General features: G+C 43.5%; 2 protein-coding genes across 4 annotated transcripts in view; one reads left to right on the forward strand and one right to left on the reverse strand.

Moving 5' to 3' along the window:
* TMED8 (transmembrane p24 trafficking protein family member 8) overlaps positions 1-2,908 on the reverse strand; it is a 39,283-nt gene extending 36,375 nt beyond the window's left edge. For 2 of the 3 annotated variants that reach the window (XR_005528458.1, XM_039232233.1), the window contains exon 1: positions 2,769-2,900. Coding sequence is in view for 2 of the 3 variants with exons in the window: in XM_039232233.1 (XP_039088164.1) it covers positions 2,769-2,853 (85 nt within the window). In the remaining variant the exon portion in view is untranslated. Of the gene's footprint in view, positions 1-2,768 lie in introns of all 3 variants that reach the window. The other variant, XM_039232234.1, reaches the window with a different exon arrangement.
* A 221-nt stretch (positions 2,909-3,129) lies between these two features.
* SAMD15 (sterile alpha motif domain containing 15) lies at positions 3,130-15,694 on the forward strand. The gene is given in 5 exon segments (XM_039232228.1): positions 3,130-3,356; positions 3,358-5,230; positions 6,444-6,542; positions 15,264-15,444; positions 15,447-15,694. Coding segments are annotated over 5 exon segments (2,358 nt in total). The 5' UTR covers positions 3,130-3,204; the 3' UTR covers positions 15,500-15,694.
* The last annotated feature ends 241 nt before the right edge of the window (positions 15,695-15,935 follow it).

The raw sequence follows: 15,935 nt of genomic DNA on the forward strand, positions 1-15,935 counted from the left end.
ACTGCTTCAACCCAAGGAACAGTCTTGAATATCTCAACCCTAATTCTTCATATGCATTTGGTGCTCCTCCAAATCTCTGTGCTGAGACCTTCTCTCACAATCTAACAAGTATTTGTAGATCCTATAGGACACAACAACGGCTCTAGGAGGTAAGGAGACAAGGCAGGTTCCTTCCCTCCCCGCCCCCCAAGCAGGTTTCTTGGGCTAAGGACGTAAAGAACTGTAATATCACACTCAACTATAAGTTTTGAATTGCTGCTGTTTGTCCCAGCGGTACTCTCGTCCTACCAAACTAAAAACACTTTGAAGGCAAAGACCATAATCTGCCCTGGAAGACCAATACTGGGGTCAACAGCCAATGTAAACAAATGATTGCACACTTCATCACAACAAGGTGACAATTTCACACGGACAGTAAAATCTCCACAGTAACGTGGACAGATACCTTAACCTCTCTCAGCCATAGTTTGGTCCTCTATAAAATGGGTGGCTCAGGCAGCTGTGCATCCGATGCTTGATTTCTGCTCAGGTTGTGGGACTGAACGCTGCGTCGGACTCGGGCTGAACATGGAGTCTGCTTAAAATGCTGTCTGGGGCGCCTGGGTGGCTCAGTCGGTTTAAGCATCCGACTTCAGCTCAGGTCATGATCTCAGTTTGTGGGTTCGAGCCCCACATTGGGCTCTGTGCTGACAGCTAGCTCAGAGCCTGGAGCCTGTTTTGGATTCTGTGTCTCCCTCTCTCTCTGCCCCTTCCCCACTCATTCTCTGTCTCTCAAAAGTGAATAAATGTTAAAAAAAAATTTTTTTATAAAATGCTCTCTCTCTCCCTCTGCCCCTCTCCCCTGCTAGCACTCCTCTCTCTAATAAATTAATTAAATGAATAAAATGGGGAGAAAATGACTCTCTTGAGAGGATTAAATCAGACAATACAAGTAAATATTTTCCCACTTTCTGGTACAGAGTAAGCATTCAATTAATGTAAGTTATCATTACTATTGTTTTAAGAGCAACAATTGCTCTGGGCCACAGTAACAAACCCCTACATGACAGAAGAAGAAACCAACACTCACTTTGCTAAGTACAAGAGGAAGAAACTAACCAGAAGTATTTTTATCCCCGTCCTGGAAACAAAAAGAGAATTCAGGAACCAGTGAAAAGGGGTGAGGGGGAGAGGAGACACACTCAAGAGACACAGCTACCATCCTCCAATACAGTCCTATTCTTAAGACTTTTCTATATAAAACGATTGGGTTTGTTTGCCATAAGCACACAAGGAGCTAAAGGGGAAGTTAAAAAAAAGGCCTCAACTTATAAATATTGACAGATGCAAGGGACAGATGTTTATGAGACTCTGAGTGTTCATTTGCTGAGTCTTTTAGAGATTATGCTTAAAATGTTTATTGCTATAATGTTAGATACATGTCATCAATTTTGAATATACCACAAAGCATAGGAGTTCATATGAAGGAAAAGAGACAAACATGGTTAGATATTTTAAAGTAAGAGAACAAAGTCACAGGGAAAAGCTGGGTGATTCCAAGGTGAGAGAGAGAGACTGAAGTAGCATTAGAAGACGGGAGATATTTGGGACAGAGGAAAAAAACCACCGTGCTGGAAGACACATGTCCAGGGACACCTGTGACAGCACCTTATTCTCTTAATGGCGAATACCACGAGTACGGTATGTACCAGGAGCTGGGCACCAGTGCCTCACCCTTAGTGGCTCATGGAATTCCCCCAGCAGTCTTATTAGACAGGTACTATTAGCACCCACATTTGACAGATGAGGAGACGGAGACAGGGCGCAGTGACGTGCCCAAGGTCACTTGATCAGTAAACTGAAGATTCACACTTTGACCCGGGCGCCACCTCTACCGCTACAGTTTACGGTGCCTATTTTAATTTCAGACTGGGAAAATTAATTTATACTTGCCACTTGGCGAGACCAGCTGTCTCCCCCCACCCTCTGAGTTTCCTTGTGCGGTGAGCATATGGAGGCACGAAAGGTGACGTGGGCCAGAGGCACCCTTCGCCCCTGGACGCCGAACCCATGCGGAGGAACTCCCGTGGGCAGAACCGGGGGCCGTCGCCCGAACCAGGAGGGTGGCGAATGAGGGAGGTCGCCAGAGAGAGTCCCTAAGTCAGCCCCTATGTCCCGCCTTGGCTCCGGCCATGACGTTCACTCAGAAGACCTTCGGAGCCTACCGGCTCCCGCACCCGGAGGGACGGAGGGGGCGGGCGGCGAGGCGCGGGGGCCGGCGTGCGGGGGCCGGGACCCAGCGGGGCTCAGGCCCGCGGAAGGCGAGGCTCCCCAGCCGGCCGCGGGCAGAGAGCGCGCACCGACATGGGGAGCGGGGTGCGGGGCCGCTAGCAAGGAGCAGCGAGGCCAGCGGGGCTGGGGTCCGCGACCCGGAGGGATCAGCGGGCGAGCTCAAGAGGCGCCGGGGGCAGACCAGACCCGTCACCGCCAGCTGGGCCGATAGGAGAAAGGAAGCGGGGCAGGAACCACAGCATTTCGAAAGAGGAGTAGCGAACAATCTCGAGCGCAGCCCCGGGCCGGACAGCGGCGGCGGCGGCGGGGCCAGAGGCTGGCTGTGCGGCCCGGGGGCAGCGAAGGCGGGGGCTCCGCGCGGGAAGGGGGCTGCCCCGGGCGGGTCCGCTCCATCGAGGGGCGCGGGGCAGAGCTGGGCAGGGCGCGGCCCGAGCCTCGCGCGACGAGCCGGGCCCCGAGGCCGGGCGGACCCACCCGCCGGACCCCGGCTTGCGTACCTGAGGCGGCCGCCTGGCTCCCCTCCACTCCCGGGCCGTCCTCGGGGCGGCCCGCCGGCCCCCCGGCTGCCAGCCGCTCAGACATCTGCAGCCAGCGCCGAGAGCGCCTCTGCCGCCAGCAGCGAGTGGCTCCGGAAACAGCCGAAGGCCGAGCGAGCGCGGCGGCGGCGGCGCGCCGGGAGGAGCCGAGCGGAGCCCGCGGGCCGGAAGAGGCCGAGCGTCGGCCCCGAGCGGCCGCAGGGGCTTTAGGCAGCGGAGGCTGGCGACGCGGACGTGGGGAGGGTGACTGCGTGCTTTCGATCGCAGGTTTTTAGTCAGGGCTTGACAAAACAAACAAAACCTTGGGAAGATTCAGGAAGACCCGACCGGAAATCATGGTATCCATAGAGACGCTATCGGAAGTTGGGGTTGCTAGGAGGCCTGGGCGCGTCGGCCAATGTGCGTCATGGCTGAAGTCCCAAAGTATTACGATTGAGGCCCGGATGAAGAAGACCTGGAGTATGAAGACCTCAAACCGGCCAGGTCTCTTAAATTGGCTCAAGATGGCGAAGCTGACACCACGGCAGAGGTAGGCCCGGTGGTACCTGTAGATTGACCAGGAGGCACAGCCAGAACCGGAGGGTGAGGGGGCGTCAGAGGACGTACACCCACACTTAAAACTGACCAGCATGTCTGAGGAAAAGATTCCCAAGGAGTCAGAGATAGACCTTTCTAGCAAGACTGATCCAGGAATGTCCCAGGAGGCACAGTCAGAGACACTCAGAGAGATGGAAGAGCTTTTCATAGATTCGGATGTCCTTATGTATGATAAGGAAGAGCCAGGCTTAGAGTCACCAGAGGAGGCCAAACTAGATCTTAGAGAGGACGTACACATACAGTCAGCTGAGGAAACAGATCTGGAGCTACTAAAGGAGACCAAAGGGGCCTCAATCAGTGAGACTAGGTTAGAGTTGCAAGAAGAGACCAAACTGGAAGTTTTGGAGGATTCACTTACAGCACAACATGAAGAAACAGGTCTAGAACCTCTAGAGCAGACCAAACCTGAATTTCCAAGTGAGAAGTCAAGAAAATCAATTGAAGAGGCAGATCTGCAGCCGCCAGAAATGACCACACCAGAGATTCCAAAAGAAGCACAGAGAAAGTCATCAAGGGAGAAAAGGACTGAGCCATCTGAGCAGGAAAAACCAGAGTTTCCAGAAGGGAAACCAAGAGAAACTGAAGAGTCGGGTCTAGAGCCTCCAGAAGAAACTAAACCAAAGCTTCCACAGGAGATACAAAGAAAGTCAACTGAGGAGAAAGAGACAGAGCCACTTGAACAGACTAAACCAGAGTTTCCAAAGGAGAAACCAAGAAAGTCTACTGAGGAGGCAGGTCCAGAGCCCCCAGAAGAGACTAAAACAGAGATTGCAGAGGAGGATCAAAGAAAATCAATTGAGGAGAAACAGACAGAGCCACCTCAGTGGACTGAATTAAAGTTTCTAGACCAGAAACCAACTAAGTCTAGTGAAGAGACACAAAGGAAATCAACTGAGGAGAAACTTCTAGAGCCACTAGAAGGGACCAAATCAGAATTTCCTGAGGAACAATCAAGAAAACCAATCAAGGAAACAGGTCTAGAGCCTTCAGGAAAGACCAAACCAGAAGTTCAAGAAGAGACACTGAGAGAATCAACTGTGAAGAAAATTTTAGAACCACTAGAGGGCACTAAACCATCAGATCAAAAAGATAAGCAGAGGAAAGCAACTGAGGAGATAGGACTAGCACCACCAGAGAAGCCCAAATCAGAGGAGACAGTAAGAGAGTCAACAGAAGAGAAAGGTCTAGAGCCACCAGAACAGACTAAACCAAAGTTTCCAAAGAAAAAATCAAGAAAATCAACTAAGGAAACGGGTCAGGTGCTGCCACAGAAGACCCAACCAGAGGTTCAAGAGAAGACACAAACAGAGGAAGCTACAGAGAAAGATCTAGAGTTACGTGATAAAGCCAAACTACCACTAAGAAGAGAGACATATGTAGCATTTTCTAAGGAAGATAGGCCAGAGCCAGTCAAATCTAAACATTCTATCGACAAGGATCAGCTAGAGTACTCTGACTATCAAACAGGAATGTGGTCAGTAAAAGAAACCAAGAAAGCTCAAAGAGACTCCATGTTTGGGTCTCTTACAATAAGTGAATTAGACTCAATGAGTACAAGTTATGAATTCTCCAAAATGGATAAACTGCTTGAGATTACTGATACGAGTAGTGACATCTACTCATATGTCTCAGATTCTCAGAGGGATTTAAGAGAGTCTTTTGATGAAATTGTGGAAGATTTGTCTCCAGAGTTGAAGGAACTGGCACACAAAGAAGAAGAAGAAACCCCACCCAAAGGAAGGATTGAGCTGCAATTTGAGTATCTCAAATGGAGCCCAGAGAAAGTTGCAGAGTGGATTGGCAAGCTAGGCTTTCCTCAATACAAGGTATACAGAAGTAACATTTTTAAAGATCACATGCTCTCGGGGCGCCTGGGTGGCTTAGTCGGTTAAGCGTCCGACTTTCGCTTAGGTCATGATCTCACGTTCGTGGGTTCAAGCCCCGCATCGGGCTCTGTGCTGACTGCCAGCTCGGAGCCTGGAGCCTGTTTCAGTCTGTGACTCCCTCTCTCTCTGACCCTCCCCTGCTCACGCTGTCTCTCTCTCTCTCTCCTAGAAATAATAAATTTAAAAAAAATTTAAAAAAAAATAAATAAATAAAGATCACATGCTCTCATCCTACCTCTTATTCCTCTTACCCTTTCCTGAGCTCATGCCCCTTCTTCCCTAGAAGGAGCATAGAAAAGTCCTGGACTATGGTAGAGGCAACCTGGATTTTAATTTTGGCTTTTCCACTGATGTATTTCGTATTTTGATAGAGGAAGGGAGGGTCACATTTGTTTCCCTATTTATCACAGTAAGCATACTTCTTTGCAATTCTTGAATAAAGACTAAAAAAATTGTATAGGCCTCTTTTCATAGGTAAGTATTTTTCTGACAGTTTTTGTCCAAGGTAGACTTTTGGTACTTTGTCAAGTTTAGTGTCAGCTCCTTTAAGTTGTACTACTGATCTTAAGTGTCCCAAATATGTCACATGTATCATGAGCACCTAACAGTATTAATGTAAATAGTTCACCAAGTGTAGTTCTATTAAAAAGATAGAGTTAATGCCAACTATACTTCAATAAAAAAATAATAAAATTTTTGAAAAGCGAAGAAGCTGGAAAAAAAAGGTAAGAGTGAATCTTCTTTCATTGATGCCAACTATGTTCTTAGACGGCCACAAAATTACACAAGATCTGAAGTCTTTTGCACCCTGGTACTCAGAAATGTAATTGAGGTGTGAAAGAAGCGCTAGTTGTGCCAAAAAAAAAAAATATATTAAGGAGCAGTATGAAATGTAACCAAGAGCTCAGGTGGAAAGTATGTGGGATTAATAGGATTATTATTAAATTTAAATTTGATTTAAAATTTAATTAAAATTTTTTCTCTGTATTGAACCAGAAACAAACATGATTTGTCTCTCCGTTCCTTCTCTTCCCCCAGTTCTTTCTTCTCCTTCCCACCCTCCCTCCTTTCTTTCTTTCCTCCTTTCTTTTCTTTCTTTTCTTCCTGCTATTTGCCATAAATCATTTGAGTGGTGTTCTTGTTGTACTAACAGGAGTGTTTTACCACCAACTTCATCAGTGGCCGAAAACTCATTCATGTAAACTGCGCAAACCTCCCTCAGATGGGGATAACGGATTTTGAGGACATGAAGGTGAGTTGCATTTAATGTTTCCCTATGGAGTGCTGTAACAATGCCACCATCTACCCCAAACCAACCGCCTGTTCTTTCTGTCAGTGGTGTGATCATAATCCCAATCCCTGCCCCACACCCCTCCCCTAGCTCACAATGGTTTGTTCCTCTCTCTCCTTTGATCCCCACAGAGATCCCAAGAACGATCCAGTTCTTTGTACAGCATCTGGTTTTCTCCATTCCCACTGTTCAGTCCCACTTGTTCAGACTTCTATTGCTTCATCCTAGAACATTCCAGTAGCCTCCTGCTATTAGACTCTCATCTTCCAACTATTCATATATTACTTAGAAACCTTTGGATCCCTTGTGCTTACAAGATAGTCTCAGTTCTTCAGCTTAGGACTCAAGGTACTTGGCAGGTTTTCTCCAGCCACCATTCTTTCCCCTACCACTCCTCTGCATGAGTCTTCTGCTCAGCCTCACGGCTCTGACTCACACCCTTGAAAATTTGCCTTGTGCATTCCTCGGTCTGCATTTCTGCTCGGTCCCCTTGCCCCCTGGATGACTAATTTGAACCTTAACCATCCTTCAGGACCCAGCTCATTTCTTACTTCCCTATGAAGTCTTTCCTGACCTCCCCAGCCCCAGTCTTCCCTCCCCCAAAGCTCCATACATTTTACATTTCTAACACCCATTTGCCACGTATATAACATCATACATGTTTGGCTGCTTTGCTGCCTAACTTTGAAACACGTTACATCAACCTCACTGGACCTCAATTTAAGACCTTTCCAGCACCAGCAATCCATGATTATGCTTCTTTGGATAGCAGTACCTGCCATTTATAGTGTTTTATAGTTAACAAAGCTTCACACACATGAACTCATCTATAATCTTACTTGTAATATCCCCCACCCCAATGTGCCAGTGGTTTCACTCAGTATACTCTTGCCCATAAGCTCTGCCTCAGTGGTTCTCAAACTTGGACAGTCTTCAGAATTAGATGAGATTTAAAAAAAACAAAATCCTAGACACCATGCTCCAGAGATTTTTGATTCATTAGGTCTGGGATGGGCCCTGGAATTTGTTCCCTAGATGACTCTTGATCAAGCACTAAAACCCATGTATTTCCATAAGTCATATGATTTAGGAAATTTAAAAAATTATACTTAGTAATACCTAAGCCCTTTTCCTGGCAACAAGGTATAAAGAAATCCTTTAAATTATTAAACACATAGTCCCAAGTGAACATTTAATCTTTTGAACTCTGCTAAGAGTTATCCTCTGAGTGCTTACTATGTGTTGGGCATCATACATATATTGTTTCACTTAATCCCCATTTTACAGAAGAGAAAACTAAGGCCCAGAAAGGTGAAGCAATTTACACAAGAGTATTTAGATAGTAAGTTGAAAAGCCAGGATTCAAATCCATTCTGTGTGACTTCCATGCTCTATTTAAACCACTATACTATAGGGGCACCTGAGTGGGTCAGTTGGTTGAGTATGACTCTTGATTTAGGCTCAGGTCATGAGCTCACAGTCATGATCTCACAATTGTGAGATCAAGCCCCAGGCAGCTGCACTCTGGGCATAGAGGCTGCTTAAAAGTCTTTCTCTCCCTCTTCCCCTCCACTGCTTATGTGTATGCACATACACTCTCTCTCTCAACAACAACAAAATATATAATATCTATATATACTGTAAACCACTATACTATAATGCCTGTCTAAATTTATAACCATGAACCACTACACACATAACGTAGGAAAGGACCACTTATTACAAGTTGGTATTTCCAACCATACCCTCACATAGCTACCAAGTACCACCAGATAAATATCTTCCTTTTTTTATGTTCAGAGATGATACAACTATGCTTATGAGCTCTAATTTCTACTTACACTTTTAGTGTACTGGATTTTCTAAATAAAAATAAGGAACCGAATTAGCAAAATAGTAACTTGTAATACAAATTCCTGAAATGTTTAAATACCAAGAATTTGAGCTTCTTATCATGAGAAAGCATTTTTCAGAGTCTGCCAATTCATTGTGCTCCTTTGATGTTCTGATTCCAAAAATATAGTATCAACAATGCAATAAGAAAAGCCTAATTTTGCTTTTCTGGTCTTGAAGGAGTAGGGATACATGGCTGGCTAGGGCGGTAGAGCATGCAACTCTTGACGTCAGGGTTGTGAATTCAAGACTCACATTGGGTATAAAGTCCAGTTAAAAAAAATTGGGGCACCTGGGTGGCTCAGTGAGTTAAGCATCTGACTCTTAATTTCGGCTCAGGTCATGATCTCATGGTTTGTGAGATCAAGCTCCATGTTGGGGTCTGCACTGACAGCTTGGTATTCTCTCTCCCTCTCTCTTTGCCTCTCCCCTGCTCATGCTCTCTCTCTTTCTGTCAAATAAGTAAACATTTTTTCAAAAATTGAAATCCTCAAGAGTAAATGATGAATCCAGTGATCTATCCTTATACCTCAAGAACTTTGAATAAGCAAACTTCAGAATATTTATCAAAGTCACCAAAGTGTGGCCTCTCCTTGACGCTAGAGTAATAAAGATCAAGACATTTAAAGGTATCTTAGAAAAGCTTTGCTTGACACTTAGGTCCACTGTATAAAAAGCTATTTATACACTATGACACAGATAACTTTTTAGAGATCATACATGAACTTACTGTTGGTTCTCAACCCCTTTGGGAGCTTTCGTTGTGTAATCTGAAATTGGCCCCTGTACTCAGAGGGCAGGGAGAGACTGAAGAAAGATGTAGGCCACTTCAGGTTGGTAGGTGGCTGCTTTAATAAATAACAAGGAGAATTTACATATGAGGTTTCTCTTGGGTGGCAACAAGATGAATGATAAAAGTTTATAAAGAGGCCCTAATGGGGCTCAGTCATGTATACTGTGCAGGTGTTTTCAACACCACATCACATTGCCAAGGCCATGTCCTTAGAGCAGCCTCTGGAAGCAGGAAAGGCAAGTGAGCCCACATTCCAAGGACAGGGGAGAGGGTAAGGAGCCTCTGAGTGCCCAGGTCCAGCTCATGGGTCAGCAGTCATATCTTCTTATCACATTCCCCAACACTTAAGTATGCTATAGAAATCTTTCTTACTATCTGTAAGCATTTTTAATCTCACCATTATAATTATAGCACCTAATATATCCAAAATTCATCCCATAACAACACTTACACAGTGTAATACTCTTTTCCATGATAACTCTCCCATATCATCATTCATGAACTTTGGCAGAGTATCAGGACTGGGGAAAGAGCAGGTGGCTTGAGAGTGCACAATTCGGGGCATGCTGCTAAGAAATTGAACCACATTTGAACGGTGCATCCCATTTACCAGCCTTGCAGTTAACATACGGCCAGTTTCTATTCTCTTCAACTTCCTTTTACTTCCTTAACTTTGCAATTATTCATACCTCACCTGCAGAAAGAACTTACCTTTCCCTTTGCCCTTCCTCCAACATACTGAGATGAGAAAAGAGCTAACAGGGTAGGTGAGACTGATGGGGAGTACAGAAGGGAAGAAACACTAATTCTTCTTTGAACCTGGCCAAAGGATCTCTTGAAACTACTATCTTATCATTCCCATTTGTAGTGATGCATTAGCTTGGTAAAAAGGGGAAAGGAAGTCAGTCTTATTTGTTCTAGAGACATGCTAAACAAGATAGCATTATGTGTGCTTCAGCTTTGTCTGTTAGAAAACCTCAAAACAGGGGCGCCTGGGTGGCTTAGTCAGTTAAGCGTCCGACTTTCGCTTAGGTCATGATCTCACGGTTCCGCGTCGGGCTCTGTGCTGACTGCCAGCTCGGAGCCTGGAGCCTGTTTCAGAGTCTGTGACCCCCTCTCTCTCTGACTCTCCCCTGCTCACGCGGTCTCTCTCTCTCTCTCCTAGAAATAAATAAAAACATTAAAAAAAAAAAAGAAAAAAGAAAACCTCAAAACAAAAACATTTTTGAGAGAGAGAGCATGCATACGCACACAGGGGAAAGGGACACTGGGAAAGGGAGAGAGAGAATCTCAAGCAAGCTTCACGCCCAGCTCAGCCTGATGAAGGGCTCAATCTCACAACTGCGAGATCATGGCCTGAGTCTAAATCAAGAGTTAGACACTTAACCGACTGAGCCACCCAGGTGCCCCAATTCTCAAAATATTTTTAACTGGTTCACTCCATCAAGTGAACAAAAGAACTCTGTGGTATATTTGGGGAGGAACACAGGTGAATTTATTATTCCTTTTGTATGCATGATTTTATATTATACAATATAGTCTTATACACTTTATATCCCAGCAGTTTTACTACACTTGCCTTATTTCAAACCATTTGAATAGCACAGATTCATAATATGTGAGCAAATTATCACAAGATGAAAATAAATGTATTTTTTTATTTATTTCTGAGAGAGAGAAGAGACAGTGCGAGCAGGGGAGGGGCAGAGAGAGAGGAAGACACAGAATCTGAAACAGGCTCCAGGCTCTGAGCTAGCTGTCAGCACAGAGCCCGACGCAGGGCTTGAACCCACAAACTGTGAGATCATGACCTGAGCTGAAGTCAGACGCTTAACTGACTGAGCCACCCAGGCGCCCCTAAAAATATTTTTTTAACTTTCAATTTTCAAATAATTTTAGTTTTATAGAAGAGTTGCAAAGATAGTACAAAGTTCCTATATACTCTTAACCTAGCATTCCCTAATGTTGACATCTTATGTAACCATGGGACATTTAATCAAAACAAAGAAATTAACATTGGCATAGTAATATTAAGTAAATTACAGACTTTATTCAGATTTCTGTAATTTTTCCACTGATGTCCTTTTTTTTGTTCCAGAATCCAACTGGGGATACGACTTTGTTTTTAGTTGTCATTGTTTCCTTAGTCTTCTCCAACATGTGACAGTTTGTTTCTTTTCTTTTTTTTTTTCATAAAGTTATTTATTTCGAGAGTGAGAGAAGTGCAAGTTGAGCAGGAAGAGAGGGAGAGAGAGAATCCCAAGCAGGCTCTGCACTGGCAGTGTGAAGCCTGACGCAGGGCTGGAACCCACGAATCATGAGATCGTGACCTGAGCTGAAGTGCCTATGAGACAGTTTCTTGATCTTTGTCTTTCAAGACCTTGATACTTTGAAAAGTAGTGGTCAGGTTTTTTGAAGATTTCCCCCAATTTTAGTTTGTTTCGTGTTTCTCATGAAGATATGCTTCTGGGGGAGACTGTCACAGAGGCCATGAGCCCTTTTCATCGCATCTCATCTCATCAGGGAGTACATGATATCACCGGGCTATATTACTGGAGATATGAACCTTCATCACTTGGTTAAGGTGGCATCTGCCAGGTTTCTTCGTTATAAAGTTACTGTGTTTACCTTTTCATATTCTGTTCACTAGGAGTGAGTTAGTAGGTCGGGCCTGCACTCAGAGAGAGGGGAATTAAGATCCAGCTCCTAGAGGGAGGAGTACCAGAGTTTATGGACATATAGTAAAACTACCACAGTAATAAATATACTGAAGAAGATACTTTGAGGCTATGCAAATTGGTTTCTCCTTAAAGTCTGGCCCACTAATTTTAGCATCCCTCAGTGGGTCTTGCCTGTAACAGTTATTACTATGTTCTGATGATGATTTTTTAGTTCCCTCATTCCTTTCATGCTTAACTGGAATCCTTTGTAAGGAATTCTTCTACATTTAATTGTCCCTTCTCTTCCATTTCGGAGTTCTTTCAGTTTGGCCCATGTGTCCCTTTAACAATGCTCCCCTTATTTTTTTCTAGTACTTTCTGGCATTATATGTTACTTCAGACTCAGTTTTTATTTTCCTTGCTGCAGCTCTGGATGTAGCCATGTCTCCAAGGAGCCCTGGGTTGCTTTTATCAGGGAATGGAATTTAGAAACCAAGATGTGGCACCAGTTGTGCTTGTTGCTATGGGGGTGTCACTATTTCTAGGCACTCTGAGCAGAAAGATATAGGAAGATATATATAGATATATATATATACATATATATGCAAATATATATTGGCATATATATATATAGATATATGCAAATCCCATGTAGACACAAATTTCTGTTTATTTCTGTAAGCCTGAGTTCATACTATTGTCTCTGACTTTAGTCCACCACCAATAGGTTCATTCTAGCCTTCCCATCCTTCCTCTTACCTACCTCACCCCACTTTGCTTCTTTATAACTTCTTTCTCTGACAGGAGAAACCTGATTCTCTTTATCTATAAATATGTCTACCTACGAGAAGCAAATATACCAACATTCAGTGTTTGTCTACAGCTGTTTTGTCTTTAGCCTTATACCACCTAGACAAAGCACTGGTTTTCCAAGTTATCTAGGTCAGCTGCTTTATTCCCTACTCCTTCAGTGAGATTATGTCTTACTTTGTAATACAATTATATTCATTTGTCCACAGCCTATATTCTATCATGGGTTCCTGAGACGTCCTGGCTTTTTAAAAATTTGCATACAGTAAAGTCACTCTTTACAGTGTATGGTTTTGCGGGTTTTGACAAATGCACAGGATCATGTATGTAGCACACAGAAGCATAGAGAACAATTCTATCACCCTAAAATTCCCCTTGTGTCTGTCCCCTTGGTAGTCAGCCCATCCCCCCACCCCTATCCGCCACACAGAACCATAGAGAACAATTCTGTCACCCTAAAATTCCCCTTGTGTCCCCTTGATAGTAGTGAGCCTATCATCCCACCCCAATCCCTGGCAACCACTAATCTGTTTTTAGTCTCTCTCTCTCTCTATATATATATGCAAATCCCATGTGGACACAAATTTTCCAGAATGTCACATAAATGGAATCAAATAATATGTAGCCTATGAGTCTGGCTTTTTTCCCCACAGCAAAATGCATTTAAAATTAATCCACATTGTTGGGGCACGTGGAAGCCTCAGTCAGTTAAGTGTCTGATTCTTGATTTTGGCCCAGGTCTGGTTCTCATGGTTTGTGGGTTCAAGCCCCCATCAGGGTCTGTGCTGATAGCGTGGAGCCTGCTTGGGATTCTCTCTCCCACCCCGATCCTTACCCCCCAAAAAAATAAATAAATAATTTTTTAAAAAGATGAATCCACATTGTTTTATGAATTGACAAGCAGATTTTAAGGAGACTATACAGTCTGTTTTAATAATGGTGGTATAGATAATTCATATTTGAACCATAACAATGATGTTTTTAGGTTTTTAAAAATTTTTTTGTAATGTTTATTTATTTTTGAAAGAGAGAGAGACAGGGTGCAAGCTGGGGAGGGGCAGAGAGGGAGACAGAGAATCCGAAGCAGGCTCCAGGCTCCAGCTGTCAGCACATAGCCTGTTGCAGGGCTCGAACTCACAGACTGCGAGATCATGACCAGAGCCAAAGTGAGCCGAAGTCTGACTCTTAAACGACTGAGCCACCCAGGTGCCCGATGTCTTTAGGTTTAATTATAGGTTCCAATTATGTAAATGTGCATAGTCACATACATAAGGTAACTACAAACAGTATATATTATATTGTTAATGATGAAGCAAAACTATCAGTAGCTTACAAATAAAAGAGTAGCAGCCTTTGAAAGCCATAATCAATACAGGATACAATGATGATATAGTAATAATAGAATCCTCTTGAAAACTGTTACAGATCTGCATGAGACCATTTGCATTGAGCATGGGGCACCATCTAGAATGCAGAATTAAGAATCCTTAGAAAACTCTAATAATCTTCATGAATACCTGTGTTTAATAATCCTTACTAATTCAAGTAAGTTACTAGTAAGTTGCTCTAAGTCTTGGGCAGAAATAAAATCTGCTGCTTAATATTTTATCAGAACTAAAGAAAGAACTCACAGTTTTATATTAATTTATAGCCCATCAAAGGTCCCTCTTGGTCCATTGATGAACTTCAGACATACTTGAATGCAATGTGAGATGGTTAGATTGTATTTCCCGATCCCACATGTAAACAGTAGCTTTGTAACACTTTTAATTTCTGCATTAGAATATTAAATGGCATTGGGCTCTCTCAGCCTGCAGTAGGCACATAGCTCTTTTGGTTAGTAGTGAGTAAATCTGACTATGACTACAGGGTCCCTCCTAGGATCACCATCTGTTAATCTCAGTGAATTTGTGAAAGAACCAGCCCTGGTCAGGGGCATTCAGGGTGAGGTGCTGACCAGACGAGGTGCTCAGTGTGGCAGCACCAATTACAAATGAGAATACTTAAGGGCCGCCTATAGTAATTCAGATCTCTAATTCTAGTAAAACAGCTAGAACTTTAATGTCTGCTTTTTAGTGTTTGAGGTGTTTTTAGTCAAATTAAATAACTATTTGAGTTATGATTTTTCTTAGTTGCAAATTAACTGAGCTCCTCATAGGTGAGTTATTTATGAACTTTCCCAGAGATCGTCTTGGCTCTTAATCTGAACATATTATCTGCTCCTATGGCTGATCAGATTGCCCAGCTGAAAGAAAGAAATGAACGCATCCGTGGCAAGCTGTTGCCAAGAGCCTAGAAACACCTTCAAATGAAACTTATAAAAAGATAATAAATCACTTGATGTTTCTCATAAGGACTTTATTTTGATAAGACCAGTCTAGTAAGCAGTTCCATGTGTTATTTCATTGTTTTATTTTCCCTTAGAAATAACTTGAGGTTAGCACTCAAGAGGCCTAGGAAAATAAATAAAGCTTCTTTAATTTATATTTTCAGTTAGCCCCATTAAGAAATTATTTTGTATTTTAGGTAATTTCTCGGCATACACGGGAGCTACTGGGAATTGAAGAGCCATTATTCAGACGCACCATCGCCCTTCCCTATAGGGACAATATAGGCTTATTTTTAGAGCAAAAAGGTCATACTGGGGTAAAATCTGATTCCTTGACCTTATCTGAATTTGTGCAAGCAGCAGGATTACAGGATTATGCTCAAAAGTAACTGCCCTTAAAAAGAATGAAGCATCATATTACACTGAACCTTAGGGAAGAGCCATTTCACTTACCTGAAAGATCAAACTAAACTCTTTGGGGGAATAACTGGGTTCTCATTTTCTCTTCTTCATTAAGGATCAGTTAGAACTCCTGGTTCCATCCATAGTTCTGTCAGCACCTCTCAGCACCTTTCTTTTATTTGGGTTTCAGTTTAGCTCCGCGTTTATTTTTTAAATTAAAGAAAAATTTTTTTAAGTTTATTATTGAGACAGAAACAGAGAATGAGCGGGGGAGGGTCAGAAAGAGAGGGAGACACAGAATCAGAAGCAGGCTCCAGGCTCTGAGCTGTCAGCACAGAGCCCGACGCAGGGCTTGAACTCACGAACTGTGAGATGGTGACCTGAGCCAAAGTCGGTTGTTTAACCAACTAAGCCACCCAGGCACTCCTAACTCCTCGTTTAAACAAAGATAGCAATATTTCTCCTTC

Source organism: Hyaena hyaena, unplaced genomic scaffold (assembly GCF_003009895.1).
Source record: "Hyaena hyaena isolate Hyena2069 unplaced genomic scaffold, ASM300989v1 scaffold_65, whole genome shotgun sequence".
Taxonomy (NCBI): domain Eukaryota; kingdom Metazoa; phylum Chordata; class Mammalia; order Carnivora; family Hyaenidae; genus Hyaena; species Hyaena hyaena.